At 45.4% G+C, this 14,090-nt stretch overlaps 1 protein-coding gene across 3 annotated transcripts in view; it reads right to left on the reverse strand.

Annotated features, from left to right (window-relative positions):
* AGPAT4 (1-acylglycerol-3-phosphate O-acyltransferase 4) overlaps positions 1–13,679 on the reverse strand; it is a 136,770-nt gene extending 123,091 nt beyond the window's left edge. Inside the window, exon 1 of one of the 3 annotated variants that reach the window (XM_070376993.1) lies at positions 13,581–13,679. In XM_070376993.1, the coding sequence (XP_070233094.1) occupies positions 13,581–13,611 (31 nt within the window). In that variant the 5' untranslated portion in view covers positions 13,612–13,679. Of the gene's footprint in view, positions 1–12,899; positions 13,128–13,580 lie in introns of those variants that run through there. The other 2 variants (XM_070376992.1, XM_070376994.1) reach the window with 2 other exon arrangements.
* Positions 13,680–14,090: the final 411 nt, after the last annotated feature.

Raw genomic sequence — 14,090 nt, forward strand, 5'->3', positions numbered from 1 at the left:
GATGGGCTCGATAAAGGACAGAAATGGTGTGGACCTAACAGAAGCAGAAGATATTAAGAAAAGATGGCAAGAATACACAGAACTGTACAAAAAAGATTTTCACGACCCAGATAATCACGATGGTGTGATCACTGACCTAGAGCCAGACATTCTGGAATGTGAAGTAAAGTGGGCCTTAGAAAGCATCACTATGAACAAAGCTAGTGGAGGTTATGGAATTCCAGCTGAGCTATTTCAAATCCTGAAAGATGATGCTGTGAAAGTGCTGCACTCGATATGCCAGCAAATTTGGAACACTCAGCAGTGGCCACAGGACTGGAAAAGGTCCATTTTCATTCTAATTCCAAAGAAAGGCAATGCCAAAGAATGCTCAAACTACCACACAATTGCACTCATCCCACACGCTAGTAAAGTAATGCTCAAAATTCTCTAAGCCAGGCTTCAGCAATACATGAACTGTGTACTTCCAGATGTTCAAGCCAGTTTTAGAAAGGGCAGAGGAACCAGAGATCAAATTGCCAACATCCGCTGGATCATGGAAAAAGCAAGAGAGTTCCAGAAAAACATCTATTTCTGCTTTATTGACTACACCAAAGCCTTTGGCTGTGTGGATCACAACAAACTGTGGAAAATTCTGAGAGATGGGAATACCAGACCACCTGATCTGCCTCTTGAGAAACCTGTATGCAGGTCAGAAAACAACAGTTAGAACTGGGCATGGAACAACAGACTGGTTCCAAATAGGGAAAGGAGTACGTCAAGGCTGTATGTTGTCACCCTGCTTATTTAACTTATATGCAGAGTACATCACGAGAAACGCTGGGCTGGAAGAAGCACAAGCTGGAATCAAGATTGCCGGGAGAAATATCAATAACCTCAGATATGCAGATGACACCACCCTTATGGCAGAAAGTGAAGAGGAACTCAAAAGCCTCTTGATGAAAGTGAAGGAGGAGAGTGAAAAAGTTGGCTTAAAGCTCAACATTCAGAAAATGAAGATTATGGCATCTGGTCCCATCACTTCATGGGAAATAGATGGAGAAACAGTGGAAACAGTGTCAGACTTTATTTTTTTGGGCTCCAGAATCACTGCAGATGGTGATTGCAGCCATGAAATTAAAAGACGCTTACTCCTTGGAAGGAAAGTTATGACCAACCTAGATAGTATATTCAAAAGCAGAGACATTACTTTGCCAACAAAGGTCCGTCTAGTCAAGGCTATGGTTTTTCCAGTGGTCATGGATGGATGTGAGAGTTGGACTGTGAAGAAAGCTGAGCACTGAAGAATTGAGGCTTTTGAACTGTGGTGTTGGAGAAGACTCTTGAGAGTCCCTTGGACTGCAAGGAGATCCAACCAATCCATCCTGAAGGAGATCAGTCCTGGGTGTTCCTTGGAAGGACTGATCCTAAAGCTGAAACTCCAATACTTTGGCTACCTGATGCGAAGAGTTGACTCATTGGAAAAGACCCTGATGCTGGGAGGGATTGGGGGCAGGAGGAGAAGGGGTCGACAGAGGATGAGATGGCTGGATGGCATCACCGACTAGATGGAATGAGTTTGAGTGAACTCCGGAGTTGGTGATGGACAGGGAGGCCTGGCGTGCTGCGATTCATGGGGTCGCAAAGAGTCGGACACGACTGAAACTGAACTGAACTGAAAAGAGCGACTGCTATGAAGCAGTAACGTGATTAAGTAAGAAGGTCAGGATAACACAGCAAGAGATTCTGGAGATGGGCCTCAAAGAGTGATAACATTTGGGAAGGCAGCTGCTCACCACACCTCCTTTCAGCTTACTCTTCCCCACAGCAGGAGAGGTTGTTTTTGTTTTCAACCTCAACCATGAGGAGATGCTGTCATTCACCATGGAGAATAATGACAGGGAGCTCAAACCAGTGCTCTATGACAATCTAGTTGCTCATCGTGTCCGACTCTGCGACCCCATGGGCTGCAGCACGCCAGGCCTCCCTGTCCATCACCATCTTCTGAAGTTTACTCAAACTCATGTCCATTGAGTCGGTGATGCCATCCCACCATCTCATCTTCTGTCGCCCCCTTCTCCTCCTGCTTCAAGCTTTCCCAGCATCAGTCTTTCCCATCAATCTTTCCAGTAAGAGAGAGGGAAGGGGAGGAACAAGCAGGTGCCCAGTAGGAGGTTTCAGATGTTGCTTTTGCTGGTGTGTGGACGGCTTCTGCATCCTGGGAGGAAGCGCTAGGGAAGGACAGACTATTTAAAATTTCATCAGCCTGGGTTAACCTCTGCCCACAGAGAGGGGACAGCTCAGGAGGGAGATGGGAAAAAGACCAACCTTCACTCAATTCATTTCTCTCATTCTCATTGTCCAAGATAAGCGCTGGCAGTATCTTTGCAGATAATTCTCTGCCTTTAGACTCGCTAATAGATTTGTTGACAATCAAAAACAGATAAGAAGAGCTGACTCCATCTACCCACAGCCTTGGGAATCACCGAGGGCAGGCATAGCAGGTATTTTAAGAGCAACTTCGTGGCAAAGTTCAATTCTTGATTAAAAATTGATTCTGATACTATCTTTAGGGTTTTCTATGTATAGTGTCATGTCACCTGCAAAGAGAGATTTACTTCTTTTCCAATCTGGATTCCTTTTATTTCTTTTTCTTCTCTGACTGCCATACCTATGACTTCCAGAATTATGTGGAATGATAGTGGCGAAAGTGGGCGCCCTCGTCTTTGTTCCTCATCTTAGAGGAGATGCTCTCAGTTATTCACCATTGAGAATAATGCCAGGAGCTCAAACCAGGGCTCTGACAATCCAGAGGGGTGGAATGGGGTGGGAGTTGGGACGGAGGTTCAAGAGGGAGGAGACATATGTATGCTGCTGCTGCTAAGTTGCTTCAGTCGTGTCTGACTCCGTGCGACCCCATAGACGGCAGCCCACCAGGCTCCCCCGTCCCTGGGATTCTCCAGCAAGAACACTGGAGTGGGCTGCCATTTCCTTCTCCAATGCATGAAAGTGAAAAGTGAAAGCGAAGTCGCTCAGTCGTGTCCGACTCTGTGCGACCCCATAGACGGCAGCCCACCAGGCTCCCCCGTCCCTGGGATTCTCCAGGCAAGAACACTGGAGTTCTATGGCTGATTCATGTGGATGTATGGCAGAAACCAACAGTATATTGTAAAGCAATTATCCTTCCATTAAAAATGAATAAATTAATAATACTTAGACTTCCTTGGTGGCCCACTGGTTCAGACTCACCTCTCCCAATGCAGGGACCCAGGTTCCATCCCTGGTCAGGAAACTAGATCCCATGTGCCACAATTAAAAGATTCTGCTAGCCACAACTAAGTAAATAAACACATTTATAATAATAATAATGCTTAAGCTGATTATATGTTGAGTTCAGTTCAGTCATGTATAAAAAAATTTTTAAACTGGTTCTGAGCACAGCTCATATTTAAAGTATGAACCGCACTGTCACTCAGATATTTTAATCATAGGGCCTGTTCCCTTCCTCCACTGTACCACCTCTGTGGCTAAACCGCAACAAAACAAGAAAGCTCCCTCAGTCAGTCAGTTCAGTTGCTCAGTCGTGTCTGACTCTTTGCGACCCCATGGACTGCAGCACGCCAGGCTTCCCTGTCCATCACACTCCCAGAGCTTGCTCAAACTCATGTCCATTGAGTCGGTGATGTCATCCAACCATCTAATCCTCTGTCGTCCCCTTCTCCTCCTGCCTTCAGTCTTTCCCAGCATCAGGGGCTTTTCCAATGAGTCGGCTCTTCACATCAGGTGGCCAAAGGATTGCAGTGTCAGTTTCAGCATGAGTGCTTCCAATGAATAATCAGGACTCATCTCCTTTATGATGGACTGGTTTGATCTCCTTGCAGTCCAAGGGACTCTCAAGAGTCTTCTCCAAAACCACAGTTGAGAAGCATCAATTGTTTGGTGCTCACCTTTCTTTATGGTCCAACCCTCACATCCATACATGACTACTGGAAAAACCGTAGCTTTGACTAAACAGATTTTTGTTGGCAAAGTAAATAAAATCTCTGCTTTTTAATATGCTGTCTAGGTTGGTTATAGCTTTTTTTCCAAGGAGCAAGCATCTTTTAATTTCATGGCTGCAATCACCATCTGCAGTGATTTTGGAGCCCAAAAAAATAAAGTCTGACACTGTTTCCATTGTTTCCCCATCTATTTGGCATGAAGTGATGGGACCAGATGCCATGATCTTAATTTTTTTAATGCTGAGTTTTAAGCCAGTTTTTCACTCTCCTCTTTCACTTTCGTCAAGAGGCTCTTAGTTCCTCTTGGCTTTCTGCCATAAGGGTGGTATCATCTGCATATGTGAGATTATTGATATTTCTTCCAGCAATCTTGATTTCAACTTGTGCTTCTTCCAGCCCAGTGTTTCTCATGATGTACTCTGCACATAAGTTAAATAAACAGGGTGACAATATACAGCCTTGATGTACTCCTTTCCCTATTTGGAACCAGTCTGTTGTTCCATGCCCAGTTCTAACTGTTGTTTCCTGACTTGCATACAGGTTTCTCAAGAGGCAGGTCAGGTGGTCTGGTATTCCCATCTCTTTCAGAATTTTCCACAGTTTGCTGTGATCCATACAGTCAAAGGCTTTAGCATAGTCAATAAAGCAGAAGTAGATGTTTTTCTGGAACTCTCTTGGTTTTTCGATGATCCAACTGATGTTGGCAATTTGTTCTCTGATTCCTCTTCCTTTTCTACATCCAGCTTGAACATCTGGAAGTTCTTGGTTCACATACTATTGAAACCTCGCTTGGAGAATTTTGCGCTATTGTGAACTACTATAAAGCCCCTTGGACTGCAAGGAGATCCAACCAGTCCATTCTGAAGGAGATCAGCCCTGCGATTTCTTTGGAAGGAATGATGCTAAAGCTGAAACTCCAATACTCTGGCCACCTCATGTGAAGAGTTGACTCATTAGAAAAGACTCTGATGCTGGGAGGGATTGGGGGCAGGAGGAGAAGGGGACGACAGAGGATGAGATGGCTGGATGGCATCACTGACTTGATGGACGTGAGTCTGAGTGAACTCCAGGAGTTGGTGAGAGACAGGGAGGCCTGGCGTGCTTCGATTCATGGGGTCGCAAAGAGTTGGACACGACTGAGCAACTGATCTATCTGATCTGATCTGATAAAGCAATTATCCTTCAATTAAAAATGAATAAATTTTTTTGCTATTGGGTGAGATAAGGGCAATTGTGCAACAGTTTGAACGTTCTTTGGCATTGCCTTTCTTAGGGATTGGAATGAAAATGGACCTTTTCCAGTCCTGTGGCCACTGCTGAGTTTTCCAAATTTGCTGGCATACTGAGTGCAGCACTTTCACAGCATCATCTTTTAGGATTTGAAATAGCTCAACTGGATTCCATCACCTTCACTAGCTTTGTTCGTAGTGATGCTTCCTAAGGCCCGCTTGACTTCACATTCCAGGATGTCTGGCTCTAAGTCAGTGATCACACCATCATGGTTATATGGGACATGAAGATCTTTTTTGTACAGTTCTTCTGTGTATTCCTGCCACCTCTTCTTAATATCGTCTGCTTCTGTTAGGTCCACACCATTTCTGTCCTTCATTGTACCCATCTTTGCATGAAATGTTCCCTTGGTGTCTCTAATTTTCTTGAAGAGATCTCTAGTCTTTCCCATTCTATTGTTTTCCTCTATTTCTTTGCATTGATCACTGAGGAAGGTTTCTTATGTCTCCTTGCTATTCTTTGGAACTCTGCGTTCAGATGCGTATATCTTTCCTTTTCTCCTTTAACCACCTCTATGGCTAAACCACAACAAAACAACAAAGCTCCCTGAAAACTATTAAAGTAGCTTGTCTTAGAAGTACTGCTATAAGTTCCCTCCCGCCTCAAGTTCTAAATTACTACTCTCTCTTCCAGAATTTCTGCAGCTCCTAAAACCTAGGATGAAAGGCATGCATGGGAAGGTCCACATGGCAGAGAGCTGTTGAGAACTGCAGGAACAGTGTGTATGTGCATCCCAGGCACTGGGCTGGGCCTGCGCACAGATGCAAGAACGTGATGCCACTGAAATGGGGGATTGTGGGGAAGAGCCGTACCATAGTCTTGAGTCCAGTCTCAGTTCTGTTTCAGTTACTTATTAGGATGTTAGGTGAGCAACATGCTCTCATCTTTACTTTCTCTCTATAAGACGGAGAGTGGTAACCAACATGCTCTCATCTTTACTCTCTCTATAAGACGGAGAGTGGTAACAGTTTTGCCCTGCTCTGTTTCTTACGAGAATAAAGGGAATGACGAAGTGTGAGGTCTGTGTAACTGACTAGCCCACGAGGTGCCCTCAGCCAGGTGGGCTGCTATGATTCTCACATACACCCTACAGGTTGGCGGGTCACCTCAGTGTCTCTGACCGCTTCTGTAGGTTACCCTTCAGCCCCCAGACTAAGGAATAATCTCCTGCAGGAAGTTCAGTGTCAGGAAGTGTCCTTCCGACCGCAAAGGTCACAATGTGCCTCTTCTCCTGCGGCTCCTACGTAGAAATGACCATGAAACAGCCATTCGGTATGACCCAAGGTCAGAGGGAAGAGACCTCTGCCGACCAGTTACCTGGAACAACTTCCTGCCAAAGGGAGAAGCTGACCTCATCTGCAAACAGAATAACGAAGAAGGGGGATCTGCTAAGTGTTCGCTCTGAAGGTCAGGCGGCACCAGAGGGGGTGTTCCGGATGAACTGTGTTAGGCTGCCCATATAATTTCCTGCTGAAGGTAGAAATTACAAGGGGCCAAACAATCCTGCTGAGAGGAGCTCCATGACAGCAGGAAATACAAACAGGAAGCGCTGCAACAAGTTTAAATACTTATTTAACATAATGTATTGGGGATATTTGGATTTAAGGTGTTGAAACCCACTTGCTTTTGTAGAATGAGAGACAGGTTTGCCATGCCTTATGGGAAATCTAATGACCAGGGATTATCTAGTAAAGTGATGAGCATATAATTTCAATGCAGTTGGGAGCTTGTCCTTTAAAAATGTCCTATTTTGAGTCCATCTGGAGGGAGCCGTAGTCCCATGGAAGTCTACAAGGAACTCACTCCTAGGGAACTTTGAGAGGTGATCTCACTCAGCTTGTGCTTTGCAGAAAGAGAATTTACAAGCCTGCTGCACATTGTATCTCTGTGTCTGCAGGGTCAAAACCTCGCTTCTCCCGTTTAGTTAGCCAACAAATGTTTACTGACATCAGACATACGCCCAACCAGTGAGGAAGACACAAGAAAATTATAAGATGAACAGTCAACTGCTAAGCACTCTACCTCTCTGCCCAGAACAGTCTATGTATAGAACTGTTCAATGAAAGAAACATCTGGTGCCATTAGCCAATAAATGCTTAAATCAAAAACAATACCCCCTGTATGTATCAGTTCAGTCGCTCAGTCGTGTCCACCTCTTTGCTACCCCATGGACTGCAGCACGCCAGGTTTCCCTGTCTACCACCAACTCCCAGAGCCTGCTCAAACTCATGTCCATTAAGTCGGTGATGCCATCCAACCATCTCATCCTCTGTCGTTCCCTTCTCTTCCTGCCTTCAATCCATCCCAGTCCCTGTCCCTGTATGTATGTGTGCGTGTATATATATGTGAACTGAAAGTTGCTCAGTCGTGTCCAACTCTTTGCAACCCCATGGTCTATACAGTCATTGGAGTTCTTCAGGCCAGGATACTGGAGTGGATAGCCTTTCCCTTCTCCAGGGGATCCTCCCAACCCAGGGATCGAATCCAGGTCTCCAGCATTGCAGGCGGACTCTTTACCAGCTGAGCCACAAAGTAAGCCCAAGAATACTGGAGTGGGTAGCCTATCCCTTCTCCAGCGGATCTTCCCGACCCAGGAATCGAACTGGGGTCTCCTGCATTGCAGATGGATCCTTTACCAACTGAGCTATCAGAGAAGAAAAACGGAATATTACTCAGCCATTCAAAAGAATGAAATGTTGCCATCTGCAGCAACACGACAGACCTAGAGATCATCATACTGAGTGAAGTAAATCAGGTAGAGAAAGACAAATATTATATCACATCACTTATATCTGGAATCTAAAAAATGAATCATACAAATCAATTTATTTACAAAACAGAAACAAGACTCACGGGCATAGAAAACAAGCTTATAGCTACCAAAAGGAAAGGGGAAGAGGGGGGATAAACTAGGAACATGAGATTCATAGATATACACTGCTCTCCATACAACAGACAAAGAGTAAGGACTTGCTGTATAGCCTGTGGAACTGTTTTCAATAAGTTCAATTTACAATAATCCGTAATGGAAAACAATCTGAAGTTGTACACTTGAAACTAACACAATATTGTAAATCAACTATGGGTTAATAATAGTAATAAAATGAATACTCGCTGGTTGAAGGGACTGTTTCTCCATCTTTCCCCCTGCTAGTTTCTGAGCTTCTTCAAGGAAGAAATAGTTGCCTATTTATGGCCACATCCGTAATATATAATGTCTGACACATGATACAAATCTCATTTTTGAGTGAATGAATAAATGGATGGATGATATAGGAATGAATGAGTGATGACTGAAAGGTAGAACCTAAGGTTAAAGGAAGAAGTAAAGCAAATCAGAGGAGGAACAAAAATAAACACAAGTAGAAAATCTTTGTAGAGAAAGCCTTTAAAAATAAAGGAAAACAGGTTAGAGAGACTGTTTCATCATAGCTTTCCCAAATATTGCACTTATTTTAAGATATTCAGGCACTCAGGGAAAACGGAGTCACCATCTTGGGCTCCAAAATGACTGTGGACGGTGACTGCAATCACTAAATTACAAGACGCTCACTCCTTGGAAGGAAAGTTATGATCAACCTAGACAGCATATTCAAAAGCAGAGACATGACTCTGTGGACAAAGGTCCGTCTAGTCAAGGCTATGGTTTTTCCAGTAGTCATGTATGGATGTGAGAGGTGGACTATAAAGAAAGCTGAGCGTCGAAGAACTGATGCTTTTGAACTGTGGTGTTGGAGAAGACTCTTGAGAGTCCCTTGGACTTCAAGGAGCTCCAACCAGTCCATCCTAAAGGAGATCAGTCCTGAATATTCATTGGAAGGACTGATGTTAAAGCTGAAACTCCAATACTTTGGCCACCTGATGCGAAGAGCGGACTCATTAGAAAAGACCCTGATGCTGGGAAAGATTGAAGGCAGGAGGAGAAGGGGACGACAGAGGATGAGATGGTTGGATGGCATCACCGACTCGATGGACATGAGTTTGAGCAAGCTCTGGGAGATAGTGAAAGACAGGCAAGCCTTGCGTGCTACAGTCCGTGGAGTTGCAAAGAGTCTGATACAGTGTCTGAACAACAAGCTATTTACGCATAATAAATGCACATAAATACTGTGAAAAGAGCAAGTTCATGATTTAAGCTTTCTCTTTCCCACCAGCTTAGCAGTGATCCTCCTTGGTTCCTACATGAAGCCAAATGTCCAAGTTAAAAAGCTTCGCAAATGGATTCTGCCCTGGGACGAAGCTTCTTGAATTAGCGATGCACAAACTCTATGGGATGTAGACGGTTTTTAAGCCAGGCTTGACTACATTTAAACATTGAGGTGTCCAAAACCATTCAGAACTATGAATACACTGTATTCCCATGCCCATGAGACCTCTTTTTCAGAATACAGCAGATCGAACAAAATATAGTTAAGTCTGCCCAGTGCTCACTTGAGCACCCCACAATTGAAAGCAACAGCAATGGTTAGTATTATTAGAATGACGTTGTGGGTGTGTGGGGGCTTCCTTTCCCAAATTTCTCACTTCTTTTAAGTCTGATTTAAGTCTAGCCTTCACTTCTTGGAGTTTCAACTCAACAATAACTGGATTAGGAAGGATTCTGCATTTTACTTACAGGGACTCAGATGGTAAAGAATCTGCCTGCAATGCTGAAGACCCAGGTTCAATCTCTTGGCCAGGAAGATCCCCTGTAGAAGGGAATGACTACCCTCTCCAGTATTTTTGCCTGGAGAAATCCATGGACAGAGGAACCTGGCAGGTTACAGTCTATAGTGTCGCAAAGAGTTGGACACAACCAAGTGATTAACACTTTCTCACTTTTTCTACCAGTCTTATTCTGAGTTAAACAAAATCCTGTCCCTGAATCACTACCGGTTCTCTCCACACCAGTTCTCTCCACCTGGCCCATTTCCAGACTAAAGATGGACTTCTCCCTGCTTCGGACAAGAACCTTGACCCAGGACCCATCACCCACCACCATCCTTGTTACCTGGGACACCTTTGCCTCCTCCCCTAGAAACATCTGTCTCCTCTCCTTCAAACCTTCAACCTCAACATCCCCGTAACAGTCTTCCCAGACTTACTGCATCCACTTCTCTTGCCCCGCCTCCTTTTCTCCAACTGTGTGCCGACCTACGCACGTTGTCACCGGTTTGACAACTTTTAAACTTGAGACCACAGACCACCACTTCTGTTTTCTTCACAAACTTGGCAGCGTCCAGTTCAGAGCCATGCAATCCCAACGACAGTGAATGACTAGCCCCAACTTCACCAGTTATCTCCTCAGCATCGCCTCCATCCCGCCTCTCAGGGGACCCCGAATTTGCTCTGCATCCACAGCTCCATTGACCTTCCCCAGGTCAAGAGTGTTTGCTCCATGGACCCACTCCACTGATCCTTCGTTGACCCTACCCAGGTCAAGAGTGTTAATCAAGTTTTCAAGTTCTACTCAGTCCAATTACAGGACAGTGATTCCTTCTCTTTTTTTGGCTGAAGTGACAAACAATTCTTGCTACTTTTCCTTTGAACCCCATCCTACAAGGCTTTTTGCTGTGCAACTCCTAGATTTGGAAGCTCAGGAGTGCCTGCATCACACTTGACTCGCACACTGTCCATCTATCCTGCAGGGTCATGTGGTCCATCTGATGCGGTCAATCTATGTCCGAGCTCCGTGAGGACATCTTCAGGCTGGCAAACAGTAACAGAGCCTGACTGCTTCCCACACTCTTTGCAAACCTACACTCCAACTATTTATATAGATTAGCCTGGGCTTTTCAAAACGATCATCTAATTTTTTAACAACACTTTTGTGTGCTTTATGTCTTGAAACCTGCCCTCTTTATTGAATTCCGCTAGTTTTGTGCCATGCTATTTTTCAGATAACTTTTGTATCTGTAATACTTAAGACCTCTTGTCCTATAAGTTTTATAAGTCATAGAAAAGAGCATGTTGAGATAAGGATCTTGGCAAGCAGAATCTCATTAAACCACCCCTTCTTCCTGCTTCCCCCGGGGAGGCGGGGGAGGGGAGGGGGAGTACTGGGAGGTTTCCAAGAGATGCTTTAGGCTTTCTAGCCGGAAGGCATTGTGAGGGCTAAGCCACCTTCACTCATCTTTATCCAAAACTACAGATAGTTTTAAGACTCAAGGGTGATATTACTGTTGATCCTTTCTATAAATCCTAATTTGGTAATTCAGGACACCCCTTAAAAGAATAGTGTCGGTTATCAAACATCTCAGATGCACTGAATGAAGACTGTCAACTTGACTCCTACCTGTTAATAAGCCGATCTGGACTATGTCTGTTCCACAGATGGGTCACTTGATTTTAATTATATTTAACTTTGCCTGTTACTAGGTAGATGATACTTTTTTCTCTCTGTTTTATATTTTTCTTGAAAATCAACTCTTTTTCCCTCCATAGAGGACATTAAGAAGATTTAGCAGTTCTAACTTAGGGCTTGACTTGCCCCTGATGTCCCTGCCCTGCTTACCCCACACACAATCACACACATCACACACACACCACAGACACTTTCTCCCTTAACTCACGATAGATACTTTTTTTTTTCCAACTGAGAATGCTTAACTAACAGTCACAGATGAGTTCATTCTTTTCCAGCTTTGAAAAAGAGGACTCTCACCTTAAGGGGAGGGGACAGCCTCTAATCCCTATTAGAAGGATACCCAAAAAACTGGGAACCCTGCTGGTAGTTACCTGATTGTTACTTATACTTGTTGAACTTATATGGTGTGCTACGTAAGTTCAGACTAGAACAAAGACCACTCTTTTAAACATTTAGACTCTTAAGCAAACCTGGGCAGAAAATAACACATCTGTCAGTGGATTCGCAAACACCCTCTAAAACTTTTCTCCAGGATCTCATCTCCTCTACTAAAGAAGTAAGTGCTACCCACCCACCCCCAACTTCTTTAGTTAGATCACGGATTTAACATCACGTCTTGAGAACAGTTTAGGTTTTCCAGAAAGACCAGAAACGGAAGACTTACATAAACATCAAATCACTGTTTTTCTAATTCCCAGATATGATGAAAAAAATTTCATAGGCTGAAAATTAAGTAAATAAAGACGTAAGTATAAAAGCCTGTTTCCTTGACAACTCCCCTCCCCCAGCCCGCCGGTAATAGGGAAAAACCAAAACGGGGGGTGAGGAGGGGTAGCCACGAAGCCAGGCTGCCTCTGAGCAGCCCCGGGCGAGAACCCGCGCGCGGAGAGCCACCGACGCGGAGCAAACACAAATAAAGCGATGGGTAGAGGGGATGCATTTGGTGTAGTCTTTTTGTGGTTGCCATAGAAACGCCAGAGACGGAAGAACATGTTGCCTGACACAAAAAGAGACCGATCGGTAACAGGAACCTTCGCACCGGCTTCATCTATTGCAGAGAAAATTCTTTCACCCGAGGCGGGGAGGTGGAGGGGGGTGGGGGAGGGTGGCTGGACAAGGGTGGGGAAATGAACCCCAGCGCAGCAGCTCGGCATCCCAAGGCGCACAGACACGCTCCCCCCGGCTGAGCACAAAGAGATGGTCCTTGTGCGGCGGCAAAGCCCCTCCACGTTCCCGCGGTCGCCTCACTTCCTTCTCCGCCTTCCTCGCCTCCTCTCGCTTACCTACCCCTTCCAGAGGTTTTAGGGAAATCCAGCCAAGGAGAGAAATAACGAGGGAGAGACAGAGGGGCGCACACATCCGCCACGCCCAGAGGTGAAGCCGCCTGCAAACAGCACGAACCGCAGATCCCTCCTTTCTGGCAGCCCTGGACACATGGACTTAGAGATCGGACACTGAAAGGGAGCAGGCTGGGGTGCAGAAATTGCCACTAGTTTACAGGCGCTGTAAGACAGCCAACACTGGAAAGAAAAAAGCGAGACTCCACCCATGGGGTGGACCCTTCGGGAAAAAAAAAAAAAAAAAAAAAAGTGGTCCTCAGCTGACGTCTCTCCCCACCCCATGTCACTTCCTTTTAAAGCTACAATTTAGCAGTTACAAGGAGGGAGAGACGAGCTGCTGTAAAATGAGTCCCTCCCCCTCCCCTTGCAATTAATGTAAGGAAGTGCTTCGGTAGGCTTCACGTTTTCGATCTCTGGACGGAGAACCTGCCAGAATCGGAAACAAAGCCCGCTAGGTGGCCTTTTTCTTTCTCGCCCGCGCCTCACAAATCCTGTTGCATCCTTGTGCCGACATGGCTCCTCCAACCTCAGCTCGGACCGAGCCGGCCCCGGCTGGGCTGAGACCTGGAAACTGCCTCCTCTTGTGTTTGGTAAAAGACCCGCACTCTGTAATGCCCCCCTCACCTCTCACTGGTACGCGGTGCGGGAAGGACATTGCATTCCACTCGGAGGAGCCCCAAAGCACCTTCGACCAAATTATACTGAAAACTCCAGCGATCTGAGGTGTTAAGAACTGGAGAAAAGAGGCTTGGAGGTCGATGAATTTTCTCCCCGCAAAGCAGCCGCCAGGGTCGATTGCCTGCGCGCGCGCGCACCCCGGAACGCATGCACGTGGCATTGGCGCCCAGAGTTAGGGTCTGGGCAGACCTTAACAGCAGAATAGTGCCCTCGTAACTTTGAAAGAGGGCGGGGCTGTTGGATCCTCGGAAATGCCAGGTCCCCAACATGCCTTCAACACTCTTTCAGCCTCCAAAGAGTTAAGGTGTGTGCCCTTCAAATGCTCTCTATTAGAACCATCGGCACAAATAATATTGGGTATTAAAGTACGATTCCTGTGTTCACCCCGTTCTTTAGATGTTTACAATCCACAGGGGGAAAAAAATAAAATGTTCACAAATAACTAGACCATATTGC

This window comes from Bos mutus, chromosome 9 (assembly GCF_027580195.1).
Source record: "Bos mutus isolate GX-2022 chromosome 9, NWIPB_WYAK_1.1, whole genome shotgun sequence".
In the NCBI taxonomy this organism is placed as follows: Eukaryota; Metazoa; Chordata; class Mammalia; order Artiodactyla; family Bovidae; genus Bos; species Bos mutus.